Source organism: Melanostigma gelatinosum (assembly GCF_949748355.1).
Source record: "Melanostigma gelatinosum genome assembly, chromosome: 12".
NCBI classification, from domain to species: Eukaryota; Metazoa; Chordata; class Actinopteri; order Perciformes; family Zoarcidae; genus Melanostigma; species Melanostigma gelatinosum.
This window is the reverse complement of record NC_136645.1, coordinates 15,483,654-15,498,229: the sequence shown is the minus strand read 5'-3', so window position 1 is coordinate 15,498,229 and position 14,576 is coordinate 15,483,654. Positions and strand designations below refer to the sequence as shown.

At 39.7% G+C, this 14,576-nt stretch overlaps 1 protein-coding gene across 1 annotated transcript in view; it reads left to right on the top strand.

Moving 5' to 3' along the window:
* lmbrd1 (LMBR1 domain containing 1) overlaps positions 1 to 10,329 on the top strand; it is a 52,306-nt gene extending 41,977 nt beyond the window's left edge. The window contains exons 15-16 of the mRNA XM_079280817.1: positions 8,475 to 8,566; positions 8,966 to 10,329. Coding sequence (XP_079136943.1) covers positions 8,475 to 8,566; positions 8,966 to 9,076 — 203 coding nt within the window. The 3' untranslated portion in view covers positions 9,077 to 10,329. The remainder of the gene's footprint in view (positions 1 to 8,474; positions 8,567 to 8,965) is intronic.
* The last annotated feature ends 4,247 nt before the right edge of the window (positions 10,330 to 14,576 follow it).

Here is a 14,576-nt window from a genome sequence, read left to right as displayed (position 1 = left end):
TGGTTAGAACAGGAAAACACAAGAGAAAACAAGCATTTCAGCACTGCTATGAAAAAATCAGGCATTTGCAATGCATAGAAATATAACATCAAGAGCAGTATATGAAGATAGAAGGCAGTGATATTAAAAAGATTCGACATGTTGGAAGTAAGATGATGTGCTCACAGTAATAAAACGCTTTTTATGAAAAGATAAGTTTTGAGAAGTGAATTGAAATATATTACTGTTACTTTATGTTTCATTAAAGTAGAATTTTATCATAGACTTACTTCTTAAATCCTCCAGTGTGCAGGAGGAGGTTGTAATGTGTTCAGTTTCTGTCTCAGACACACAGTGTCTTTCATACAGGAGGCCCTATTCTCATGAAACAAATAGCAGGCAGTAGTCAGCGGTTGCTATTTCTTTATTTACACATTTGCCACTATGTTACCCTTATATTGTATAATGAGAACCAACTATATTTTAAAGACAATGATCCAGTCACCTGTGCAATTACAACAGCTTCAAGTAACATTTTTTAATTAAATAAAAATAAAATCCACAATTATTTGGGCTGCCTTTTAATTACATTTACTTAAGCGTTGAATACGGTTGCATTCAATTAATCCAGCTATGTATACATGTGACAACACTGCCAACATATAGTGATTACATAAACGAACAATCCCCCATAATACTCCTGTTTACATGACTATTCAGACGGATTTGTGGAAGTTAATTTTGTCCTTGTTTGTATGGTTGTTGTTTTTTTTTCTCAAGCAAATAATTAGTTTCCTGTCCCACAACTATCACAATTGAGGCAAACGGATTCAGCCATGATGATGCACCACTTGGTCCTTTTGGTTTGTTGCTGCCTGGAAGCTGTATTGTGTCTGACTAGAAGAGAAGTTAAGGATAGCTGTGAAAGTTGAGCTGGATTAAAGAAGTGAAATAAAATCAAATGTGTTGCCGGCACCACAGGAAGGCTCCTGTGGTGCCGGCAATTTGTAGAACCAGAAGTTTGTAGAACCAGAAGTCAGCTTTTGCCCATTCAGTGTTAATTACCGAGCGCACGTGTCAAAGGATTGCGGGATCTGTTAATTCGCACTGTTATGCTCGAGGAGTCGTGGTGCAAGAGTCACCGGGACAATGACAAATAGTATTTCTGGTCGCTCTGTTGAACAGCGCAGGGCTCCTATTTTGGCTATCTTTGAAAAGGCTCCTGCTTTCATAACAGCCGTTGTGCCACCTACCATGAGGAGGAGGAGGAAGTGTCAAGCAGAGACAACACATGTGACTGAGAGGGAATACAATCGCAAGCTTTGTCGACTGATATGCAGGAGAAAGTAACGGCTGAACAATCTCATTTGTGTGGTGGAAGACTGCAACTCTTTCTTACAGAAAGCAGCTTTTTTGCCCAAAGGAGAGTCAACCGGCCACCTCATCTCATGTACTTCAATAATCTTTCTACTGCAATCTTTCCTAGAGTGTCTGTATCAACAACTTAAATCTGAAGTATCCTGATGATTAACTAAACCCAATATTCAATATTGTTATCCTGTTTCTTTATTGTTGGAATGCTGTTAAGCATTTTTTAAGCTACAGAAACCATTCAACTATCAAAATGTTCAGCTCTTTCACCAGAGGGGTGCTATGACTTTTCATATTTCTAACCTTTAAACTTTTTGAATTATTAAGCTTTTTATTTTCAATGGGATCTCTATGGAGAATATTTTCAAATGGCTTCAGGCACACAGGTGTTCGCGATTGAGCCAATTAGTGATGTTGATAAACACAGACTCAGACACACGCGCACATACACTCCTCTCTCTCTGTGTCTCTCTCATACAGTCATTCAGGTCTTAGGGATCTTTAGAGGTCTTTCCCCCCTCCTCCACCCCCCCTCCCCCCACACACACATTTTAAAATGCCGTTAATTGAGAGGAAAACCAACTTTCTGCTCCATAGAGACCAATGTTAAACTTTGCTTCAAAAACATCTTCCACAGAACACGGTACCCCATTTCTAGATCTTTCCCCCCTCCTCCACCCCCCCCCCCACACACACACACGCCATTTTTAAATAAAAGCCCCACAGAATGAATCCTAACTGAAATGCTTGTGATGAGCCTGTCATTTAATAACCGGTTTGTGTTTATCTAACATCTCAATTATCTCAATTAACGGCTTCTGTGTCAAATGTGGAAATCTGTGGGATTCCACAGTAATTTTTCTACGACAAGGACAATATCAGCTACTTTTACATCCAGAAATTATGCATGAAGAGTGAAGATTGTGGACACAGTGGCAAAACACAAATGTTTTTTTCACAAGAATCTCAAGCTGCTCTTCACTCTAGCGGTGACATCACGCACTCTAAGCTGTGCAATACACACCCATTATAAAGTCAGAAAAGGGCTGAAAAATCATAAAAGTTCTTTCAGGAGAGGGGTGATATGACTTAATATTTGTAATCTTTCAACTTTTTGAATTATTAAGCTTTTTGCAATTTTTAGAAATTGGATATCTATTTTCAGCAATGTTTTTGAGATTCATTTCAGCTTTCAGCATTCCAACGCATTTTCAGCAGGAAATGCATTTTCTAGTTTTAGAAGCTGTTTACTTCAGCCGGGGAAAAACGTAATCATTGTCCTTTTATTTTATGTCCACACTCATTGATACAAACTGAGACCCATACTACTCTAAATCAAAGTATGGTTTTAGTATATGCAGTCACTTTATCTTACAGTTCTTTTAATGAGTAATTCTATTCATGGATTCTCAGCATTAGACGAGGCTGCTCTTTCAAATTATTCTCAGCAGCATGGAGCTCATGGTGGGCAAGTTGCTTTGATCTTAAGCTATGACTTGCATCGAAGCTCTTCTACGTCTGCTGTACCGGTACCACCTGCCCTTGTCAGAAAATATGCTTTATATGTTCTACTTATCACCTTCTTGGATCTGATGATCTGACACTTAATGGTTCTTTTTTTCTTCTTCTTTCTGGCTGACATTTGTCGAATAGTTAAGGATCTCAAGTGTTAAAAATGCATTAGATCCATTTCAACAGGCCTTCATCTCACCCGTTGATGCCTCCATCGTGGATTTATCTGTCCATTTCTAATGATCACTCCCTCACCCGAGAGGTAATGCATCTCTGTTTATTGCCACTGCGTTTACGCCTCCATCATCACATTTGCAACTCCCATCATTGGTTGCATTAGTTCCCTGGACAGTCTGCCCAATGATCTTAATGACAGTCTGTGTTCAGCACAAAAGATTCTCCTGAGTGAAATAAATGCAGAGCCTCGTGTCTACAGTAAAGGTATGATTCAAATCAGAACGATGTCAACAACAACCTCATTTCTTTTGGAGTGGCAGCTAAAACAGTTTTGCAGCAATGAAAGTTTATCTCACACTTAATATCAATAAATCCAACCCCAGCTTCTTTTTGTGGGGGGGGGGGGGGACAGTAGCTAAATTTCCCGTTAAATGCCCTCTGGGTCATTGCTCCAGTTTTTCTGCCTACGATTTCCTTCTTATTTTTCACCGTGAAGGTCGACACTTTTGGAGACAAAATTCTAAATATTCTGGTGTAAGACCCCTCGAGCCTTCCTCATTCTGTGTACTGGTAAATGTCTCACTGGCAGTTTAAGCATCATTTTAAACGTGAGCTGAAGTCCAGTGCTTTCACACTATGGACTGCTGTCTGTTTCCTAGCAACTTGCCAGTTTCCACAGCATTGTTTGAAAGAGCTTCAGGGGGAAGATGGTTGTAATGTTGTGTTGCCTCTGAGATGTCATGTGCACAAGCAATATTCAACAGGAGACTCCCTCAACCCCAACACAAATTAATAATACTTCTCTTTGTATCTAGGGGATCATCAGCAATTTGCATCACAATGGAATATGTCAATCAAAAGTTATTCTCTTGAAAGAAAAATGTCCATCTTGTAATCCGCAGACACCCCTTATACATTTTAAAGGAAAACAGTTTCCTGGTGTTGTGCCAAAAGACTTTCACTGTGAATTAATATAATTAAGAACACTTTCTGTTCAAGAAGTCTCCTTAAAGCTGCTCTAATCAGTATTATTGAACTTCTTCTCTGATAAACCCACTGTACACTATCTGACCAGCACTAAAGAGCAGTCGTAGCGACGAGCCAGTGAACATAGTGCAGCATTTGGCAGCTAAAGAGCCAGATATTTCATTCAGAAGTTGAAACATGGACAAAAGGTCACAAATCGGTCAGGACGCCTGAAACCCAAATTCCAAATAATGAGAGGGTTGTTAACAAGTTGTGTGATTGGCTGATCTCTTGTGCTGCTACTTCTAATGGGCTTTTAGGGACATACAATTACCTTGGTGAGGAAAGTAACTCAACGACACTAATGGAGAAAACAAGAACCACTTTGCAAATAGCTGGAATGTTCTTTCTGTGCTTCCCGTTGGTATAATCCGTGGTTTAGGTTCGGTTATAATATATATTGTCTGTTGTGTCTGCATCTGGAGTTCAGAGTACTACTACTACTAAAAGTAAGATCTCACACAGCAAGAAGATGCTTTTGGTGAACAGTCGTCGACAAAATATAAAAAAGGACGATGTTCCTGTTGAAGGAACATCAGTAGCCTCAAAGGACATTGGAAAGAAAGTGCTCTGTTGATGCAAAGAAAGTGAAAGCATGCGGTGTAAGAACATGAGTGCTTGCTGATAGAGAGGCTTTCACAAAGTACACAATGTGTGTGTGTGTGTGTGTGTGTGTGTGTGTTCTGGGGTTTTACGAGTGTTTGTGTTAGAATGCCAGGATGGAAGTTATACATAATGCATCACGCTACACAGGGCAGCACTCACCCGGGTATCATGAGTGAAGGTGAAATTACCTGCACTCGTACACACACGCGCCGCTCGGTGCTCTTATCGGAGAGCGGTAATGATTTCAAGGTGAAGTGGTTCAGCGGTGTACATGATAATATATTTAGGCAGACCACTGCTGTGGACCATCTGTAGGTCCCACTCGGAGGGAGCCCTGCAATTCAGGTGAGCAGCTGAAGAGCTACAGATGGCTGAGGCGCTGGAGGAGAGGAGAGAGAGAGAGCGGTCATGGGGAATGACGATGGACTTGCTTCTTCTATTATCTGTTGATCCCGGCGAAGTACGAGCACCTTCAGAGCTGCTCTAACTAATCTTTAATTGAGATGAAACAGCACAGAACTCAACTGGGGAGTTTTTCCTGTTCCGATGTGAGGGTCCCGGGACAAGAGGATGTCAAACGTGTACATATTGTAAAGCCCTCTGAGGCAAATTTGTAATTTGTGATTTTGGGCTATACAAAAATAAATTGAATTGAACACTCTAAAGGGGAAAGCTTTTTTTTTAACGTTCACTTCAATGAATAAATTGTAAGCCACACTGAGGTATTGCTGTAGACCTCGATGTCATGCAGCTCGGTATAAGTCCGACAGTACCGTTCGTGGGGTTGAAGTCGGTGTGAAGAGCTGTTTAAGAAGCAGTGTGATTGGAGCAGCTCAGCAGGGTTAGCGGTAATGCTCCAGATGGCTCTCTTAACATAGCCAGACAGAGCATTTTGTTTTCTCTGCTATACAAGTCTGATTGGGAGTATATTGAAATATGTATCCTTTTACTGTTTCATTGTGCATGGCTAAGTTAATTAATACATGCAAGCCTTTTTTCATTTCTTCCTGTGTTTTCACACAAAAACAATTGGAGCACTGAAGAGAGACGCAGACACCGCACGCATATCATTGGCACTTTCCGCAGTTGACATCATCCGCTTTTTCCCCCATTCCTGCCAATACCTATTCCTGCACATGAAGCAGGGGGGGGTGGGGGATGACTCTGCTTCTGAAGTCTTCGATTATTCCTGCCGGTCTATCCCAGCCAGATCAATAGCAGCATCAAGTTCTGTTAAGAACTGGAGGGCCAACACTCCAGGTGATAGCACAGGCATAAAGCACAGCGCTGCTCCACAGACAAAGAAAGCTGTTGGATTTTATAAGCAATAAACAAAGTTTTTTTTTTTTTTTTTTTGGTTTGATGTGTTTATATTCAAGATCACAGAGCTTAGTTTTTGAGCTGTTCATGGCCACAGCACACTGCAGAGCAGAGTTCTCTCTGCCAAGTTTGAAAGGTTAAGAAATCAAGTTCGTAAATGTTCATTCAATGGATTACGACTGTATGACGTCTAACTTACTCCTTTCACTTTCAAATGACTTTCCACTTGGTGGTTTAATTTAGTAAGTAAGCTGCTGCTTGATAAATGAGGTCAGCTTGCAGGTAAACAGACATGTTCTCTTCAGTGGTTTATTGAAGACTATGGCTGCACAAAAGCACATACAAACAGTTTCAGCAAGACATCAATCAGAATATAGCCATTGGTACTACTTCAAAGGCAATAATGAGATAACTCTCACATATTTTGAAATTAATATACAAAATCTTTTTTTTCAGATCTTATTGAATGTTCTACAGTACATGCCATGAATTTCATTTGTGGAGTTTTTTTTGTTTTGCGTGTCACGCTCTTGCCGCTTTCCTTTTCAATGTGTAAGAGGATATATATGATGCAAGGCTCCATTAAATGTTACCTCATTCCAGTTGTATCAACTGGTTAAGTCCTATTCACATTGACAGTGACATGGCTTTCCTCTTTTCAGGAGACCGGTTGTCTTTTTGAGTTACAGTGACAAAATTGCCAGAGGCACTGCTCCATGTAGTCAGTGGAGCACCGGCCTTCTGGCACACCGGGACAAATCCCGATGGGTCGCTGCATCGGTGGGCTGGTGGACTGTCAAAAAAATTCCGAAAGTCCGTTCGGCTCTCTTTCTATGAAAAATTATAAAAGAAGCAACATGACAATTTCTAGAGTGTAGGATAAAGATCAGGCTACACTTATATTATTAGTATCGTACGTTTTTGGTAGAATTAGATTGCAGTGGCGGCTACGTAGGAGTGTTTCCGAAAATTTCCAACAACTTCAAAATGTTGTAACGTCCAAAAGTCAAAATCTATTGGGGGGAAAAAAAGAAGATAAATGTAATAATTTCAAATATTCACAACATTGTGACACCCCTGCTGCTGTGTTGGAGGCTGTCCTGGTCAAACTCTGCCGGCAGTTAGCTGACACCCGAGGCTCGTTAGCTTGATTACGCTCACCTGGGCTGGTCCACGTGCTCACTTTCTCTCCCCTTTACGGGAACTGCCGCAGCACATGTGCCACACATCCTAGCAGCAATATAACTGCATCATAAATTACATTTATGTGACCACAATAGCATCATGGGATATGACAGACATTTGAAGCTTCTTTCATAACTTCTTCGGTTCAGCCTTACTGGAGTGTTATTTGCCTTAAAAATGACACAAAATGGGATTCACATTTGCATATTTTTTTTTGTATGACAAGTGCTGCACGTTCATTTCTAAACACCATGTGGCAATAGCAGTGTTTTATTGCACTCGTGCTGGTTTTCTCGATGGTAGTCCCCACCACAGAGGAGTGACTTCTCATACGTCTCTTAAGACTAAGATTGTGTTTCCTCAGGCTCCCGGCCTTCTCTCCTTTCTTCACTCCTCCCTTATCTGTGCCCAATTATTCTTCTCCTAACTTCCACCTCATCACATCTATTTGTTCTTACATTCTATAATCGTTCCTCCTGTCTTTCCTTCCTTTAATGCTTTCGATATAAATTCATCCAAAATTGGGAATGGCGAAGCATGTGAATTAGCAAACTTTTAATTGAGAACATTTACATTTTATAGGGGGTGGGACTCTGGCTATGAGTGCAATAGAGCTTAGTGGAAGTGAAACTAAACCGTTTACTGTCACATTATTTATTTTGGAGTTTTTACCCCAATGATTCATAGACACTGAAAAGTGTATATTGAAAGTAAATTTGCCAATCTGTGATTTTAGGTTTTAAACTGAAATTGCCTTTCTTAGCTTCTCCGAAGGTTTTTGTCCACATCCCACAAAGTGAACCTGCAGTTCAGAGTTTTAGGGGCAGATGTGTGTTGTCAAGGTAAAGAATGAAGCAACAACATTTTATAAATTCTGCTTTTTGGGAAGGACGGTTGTATTTGTCATCTTGCTGATTTCCTTCAACACCACTTCCCAGATGGTTCATGACTTGCCACTGGTATCAAACGTTGTGAGACTTTCCTCGGCGGTGCTGGACAAACATGCGTGTGTAGGCAGTGTACAGTGGAATGCCCTCTACACTGTGAAGGCAATTATACTCTCTGGCTGCAACAGTTTTTCCTTTGTTATTGAGACCTAATGACTTCTTGTTTTCATTTCATTACATAACTGATTTTCCAAACTGTCAAACAAATACCTGGTGGAGAGAAAACCTTGTTGTGTTCTAAATATGTTCAACAATCAACTATCTTGGGTTGAAAACAAAAGTAAATCTACCGTACTCTCATTGTATAGATTCAATTCTGAAATGTCCCTTTGTTTTCTCTGTCCCTTTCAGACCAGTGCACTGTGACCAGGTCCTATCTCTTCCTCCACAAGTTCTGGTTCTTCAGCACCATCTATTACTTTGGTAACTGGGCCTTTATTGGGGTGAGTCCAAAGATGTCAATGAAATGCCATCAGGGCCATTTTTTGCAGAGGGAGAATTCTTTTTATTTATTTTTATTTTTTAAAGCTAAGAAGACATTTGTTAATTTTCATAGAATTCAAAATATATCTTTTGAGATGCGCAACATTGATGTAAACATCTATGAAACATTTCATTCAGTTTACAAGCTGTATTTTGTTCGGGGGAAGAGTGTGAGAGCCGAAGAACATAATTTCATTTCTCCTCCGAAAACTGGAAATATGATTTTCCGAGGCTGCACACAGCTAATCTCCTCAGCAAAAATACTGAATAGCCTCTCTCCTCGTGCAGTTGATGCATTCCATTGATCAGATGATCCTTATGAAATATTTCCTAATGTGTGCTTTGCTTATTGTTTTTAGGCGTTCCTCATTGGTCTGGTGGTGTCCTGCTGCAGAGGGAAGAAGTCTGTGATTGAAGGAGAGGTGGAGGCCGATGACTCAGACTTAAGTGATGATGAATATGTGCACTGAAAAGCAGTATTCGCTCGGACGGGTTGGTAGATATCCCCCACCCTAATTTAAAGGGACTAGAAAGTACAATTTGATAAACAAATAAATGGATGTCAGTGATCTGTCATCGTTTTAATTTATTGGTTTTAAGGAGTTATTGCAGTGGTGTCTTGTGCTTTCCAGCCTTGTTTTGAGTCGACACATCCTACCCCTTAATGAGACCGCTGAGACCGATCGGTGTGTCGTTCCCAGTCAATATTATTGATGACTTTGGGATTCTGGGAGTGTCCTCCAACTCAATCCTACCTTGAGAATTCACTCAACAGTTTGAAACCGACATGAATTGGTCATTTTCTGCAGCAGCAGAGACGGCTCCAAAACTTTGTCTTAAGATTTAGGTGGAGCTTGGACATAAACTTTTTACATTGTTAAAGCATATTCTAGACCCTTTTAATGGTTACTGAATGACAATATCTAAAGCTGGCTCGAATATACCTTTTAAGATAAAAACACTCTGAAGACATTTGAGCCTCCACTAACTGTTCTGCTTGCTTGAAGAGCTAATTCGTATAAAATGAGTGTGTTGACAGCAGTATTTTCAAAGTTTAGTTTGCTTGTTTTGTCTCAGGTTAAATACTGTGCTAGAGTGTTTGCTGCTTTTTCCCCTACATTTAGTCAAGGCCATTATTTAAGTCAACGTTACTGTACCTGCATACCTGCACTGTGTGAAATGTAAAGGGCCAATTACGGCTGTGGTGTTTCCAAGGTTTCAGTTATTCTTCGTTTTTAATTAAACGGGTTCAACAACATTTTGCTGTCTGTGTTAGAAGAACATGGAATTTATCAAATACGCATGTCGTTTTATTTAAGTTAAGGAGTATTTCTCCTTTTTTGCTTTATAGTTTATTTTATTTTCAGTGAATTTAGTTGTGTCAAAATGAACAAAAAACAAATTGACAGAAAATATGTGGATGACATGTTTTTAATTTACAACCAAATATGTGTGCCTCATGAATGTGTAGCACCACGATGGGCACACACTATTCTACATGCTACCCCGTAACAATGAGCCTCGCAGAAATCTTTCTGAATCTCACAAGGTTTGTTTTTCGCTTTGAGATGAAAGTCCGGCGGCGGCAGGAAATGTGGTTACTTGGTGGCGACAGGAGCTGCATCCGATGTGCTTTTCTTCACCTGTGATGGGTTGAAAAGAATGCCGTTGTGGAAGTCATGTCAATATTGAATGGTACCTGTATTTAAAGAAATAAAAACATTTTAAACACACTCCATATTTTCCAGTTCCAACTATCTTGACCCTCCACACCAAATATTCAAAGAGTGGTATATATTTTACTATAAAAAGACTTTGTGTCCCAGCAGTGTGGAACAGAGCAAGCCACCACATTTGTTTCAGTTGTTTGCAGGGAAATCAAAGTTTTTGTTATGTTTGTAACAAATTGGATTTTAATTACATAGTATCTGTATTCAACATTTTGATCGACCATATAGCTAATTACTCCTGTAATGTAATGTGTGTGTATATGTGTATATATATATGTATATATATATATATGTGTGTATATATATATGTGTATATATATATATATATGTGTGTATATATATATATGTGTGTATATATATATATGTGTGTATATATATATATGTGTGTATATATATGTGTGTATATATATATATATGTGTGTGTATATATATATATATATATATATTAAAATATATATATTAGTGTGCTAATTGTTAGTGAGCACTACATGCCACCTGTCTGTTAATTTGTCCAAAGCTTCAGGGTGAGTTGGCTCAGTTCTCATTTCTAATTGCTCCTGTTTGAGTGAGGCTTTTTTTTTTATTTTTTTTTTTACGAAAATCAATACAATTCCTTGCAACACACTAACGATGAACATCATCTCAGCAGTTGTTAAAACCATTTTTCATGACTAGTCCGTCGCTGCGATCAAATCCTCCCCCAAATGACTGCTCATTTCTCACATTGCTGTGAATAAAACATTGGCTACATGGTCTCTGTTGAGTATTTTCTTATAATGTTCGAAGATAAAACGTTTTAAATGGTCTTTAGTTCCGTGTTACATACGGTGTTTATCTTTAACGAGTGCAGTGACAAAATTATGACCACAGTGTGGGTCAGATTTGACAAAATCTATTAAGGAGCTGCGAAGTACCGGTACCTAACCACATAACCACAATCAGTACTTCTGTTAGTGAGAATGTGTGTTTTGCTGTTCAGAGTACTAAGGACATGTGTCAAATGAAACTGACTGTTTTAAATACATCCGTTCTGGGTTTAGCAAATAACTACTCGGTGCATGCCTCGGATGGATTTGCATGAAATGTCGAGTGCTTGTCCAATTAGAGTTGTTGGTATGTATACCTTGTCATAACTATTGTGCAAGCCTGCCTTGAGTTGAGCCATGATGTGATATGCCACCCCCTCATACACGAATCAACCAAAATAAGCCTAGAGCCAAAAACATGGAGCCCTAGAACTCAAGCAGAGGAGTGTGTGATCAACATGTCAGATCAGAGGATGTCTGTCTGTTCAGAGTGCAACTTTTCCTGTCTTACCCCTTATTCAAGAGCCAATTCTTGTCTCATCGTTTCTCTCCCTCACGCGTCTCTTTGTAGGCTTCTCTTGCAAGCTTGTTAAGGAAGAATGAACACATTTTCTGAATGAATACATGAATTAGTTCAGGAAAATATCAATTATGTTTACATCCCAGTTTGTATGATGCCTGACTATCCAGCTAACTATCAGTTAACCAATGGAAAATAATGATCTCAGTATTTTATGTGATCTAATATTACAACTCGAGAAACCAATAGACAGTAGATGAATGTAAAGTTTTTTGTTTGTTTTTTTCTGAGACAGACCCTGTTAAATGAGGCAGAGCTGATTGTTAGGAGTACCGGTGATAGTATGCAAAGAGCAATTACAGAACAGCACAGCCATTGTCAGGGACCTCTGCACCCATCATCTATCCTAGTGCTCCACAGGTTGGAAGGCCATAATGCATTATACAGAATAACATTTATTTTTACAACACTTGAAATTATGAAGGCACTTGCAAATGACAAGGGAGTACAACATTTAACCCATACTTTGGTTTGGTAGCCTACGTACTGCTCTTCCAAACAGCTCTGATGTTCGCTTCTGTATTTTATTAACGTAGGCTATAGTTAAGCTAGCTAGTCTTTTTTGCTAGCTTATCAAAAATACTTAGCATTAGTTGAAATGACTATGTTGTAAATTCTTTTCTTCTCCAGCTGATTTATGCTCGATGTGTGAGCAAACCCTGATGCCAGGTTAGCTTTAGCTACGGACATTTGTTAGCAAGACTAACAACTCTAGCACACGCTAGCGATGCTTTGAGCTAAACGCTAATGTCAGTCTGCTCGCGACAGTGCCGACGTTGTCATGTATGGCAGGTTTGTGAACATTTTGACCACTTTTACCGTGAGAGTGTCTGTTAAGCAGCACTTAAGCCAAAGTGTAGTTACAGCGGCGGATGAGGACATCAGTTTTGTAACGTTAGTTATTTACTCATACACCAAAGTCTTAGTCTTGGACACGGTTTGACATGATGGCGCCAGAAAAAAAGAGGATAGCCAAAGTTGTTATGATGTGGGGTGAACTTGAGTTTCTAAAAAAACAACTTATGTCCTTTCTGTGATTTGTGGGTGGCCTCAAGTCTTTCCTCGGATGGATTTGCATGAAATGTTGAGTGCTTGTCCAATTAGAGTTGTTGGTATGTATACCTTGTCATAACTATTGTGCAAGCCTGCCTTGAGTTGAGCCATGATGTGATATGCCACCCCCTCATACACGAATCAACCAAAATAAGCCTAGAGCCAAAAACATGGAGCCCTAGAACTCAAGCAGAGGAGTGTGTGATCAACACGTCAGATCAGAGGATGTCTGTCTGTTCAGAGTGCAACTTTTCCTGTCTTACCCCTTATTCAAGAGCCAATTCTTGTCTCATCGTTTAACTCCTCTTACAGGCCCTTGATAGACCACGTGTTTACCTTACCCCTCAGTCATGCCTCCAGGGAGGAAAGTGACACAGAATCAATGTGATTATGTTGATTCAGTGTTTGCAGCCCCTAAGCAGGTTCACCTCTCTGCTCGCATGGGCCTGTGGGGCCTGCCACTCATTCCCAAATGATGACTTGTGCACCAGGCTTGTCAACACAACCCAGCTCAATTTACCAACAACTAAACAATACAGCTTTCCACTTCCAGACACGCGTGTTATTTTGTCGAACCTATAAACAGACGCATTTGCGGCATTACATCTTTATTTGGTGTTTAAAAATCGTAATTTTCTGCGGGAGGTCTAAGTCACTCTTTGTCATATTAATCTCATTAGCTTGCATTGAAGAGAATCATTAAATAAAATAGCAACTCCACCTCCTTTCTTATGCGCTCTTGTTTCACTCATGGACCTGAAGTTGTGAGGTCTTGATTTAACCAAGTTTCAGTTAAAAACAAAATGTCCAGTTTGTGCCGAACAATAAAATCATTGATTAAAAATGTTTTTCCTGACAGAGACCTGACATTTAATAAAGCTAAGTTTAATGTGGTTAAAACTTTCTTTGCCCAATTTATTTGGACAGGCTAACGAGGAATATATGCTAAGTTTGATAAGTTAGCATGTTTACTATTGTTTCTTCGCAGCCTCACCTTTCTTTTTCGATAAACTTGCAGGACAGGAATTGAAACGGCTAGCTGCATACAGGGCCCCGACTTTTCCTGGAGAGAGTCATTGGTGTCATTAGCCTTGTAGCCTGGACCCAGACGATATCAATTATTTCCGTTATCATGTAGGGGAGACAGAGGATGGTTGTGGAACCGTCGAGGAGTGTGTTTGGTTCCAGCAATGACCAGCTCTTTCATGATGTGAATGATGTGTTTAATGTAGATAACCGTGTGTTTTTGCAAACAGTGTGTTTTAGAATTTCTAACGTAGTGTAATGCAGACAATGTGCTTATGGTTTAGCATACCTGGTCAATAGGCTACATGAGTTAGTGGTTTCAGTAACTGTCCCAGAAATACCAAATTGTGTGTCTTGGCAATTGCAAAAAAACTGTAAGTCTCGCTCTTTCTTGTCCTTGTCCTCCTCAAACCCTCATTCTTCTTGCTATGCCTGTCTCTCCAATGTTGGCATCGATACCTGTTTTTGCTGAGGGACTTTTTGGCAGGCTGTCAAAATAAAGGTGGGAGTGTGTTTCACCTCTGTACATTGTGCAGTATTCCTGGAGGAAACTACCAAATAGTTAATAGGAAAAAACAGAAACTGAGCTGCATGAAGTTTGTCACTTTCAAGTGCTTTTAAACCCTTTCTTTGATGATTTAGTGTTGACACAAAAGGAAGGAAAAATGATAGAACTGTCAAAAATAGCATTTTAGACAAACACCAACTTAAAATAGACCCTTTCACTTGTTTATGTGCATGGCGAAGTTCATCATGCTCAGCTGCTGGTGAGTCA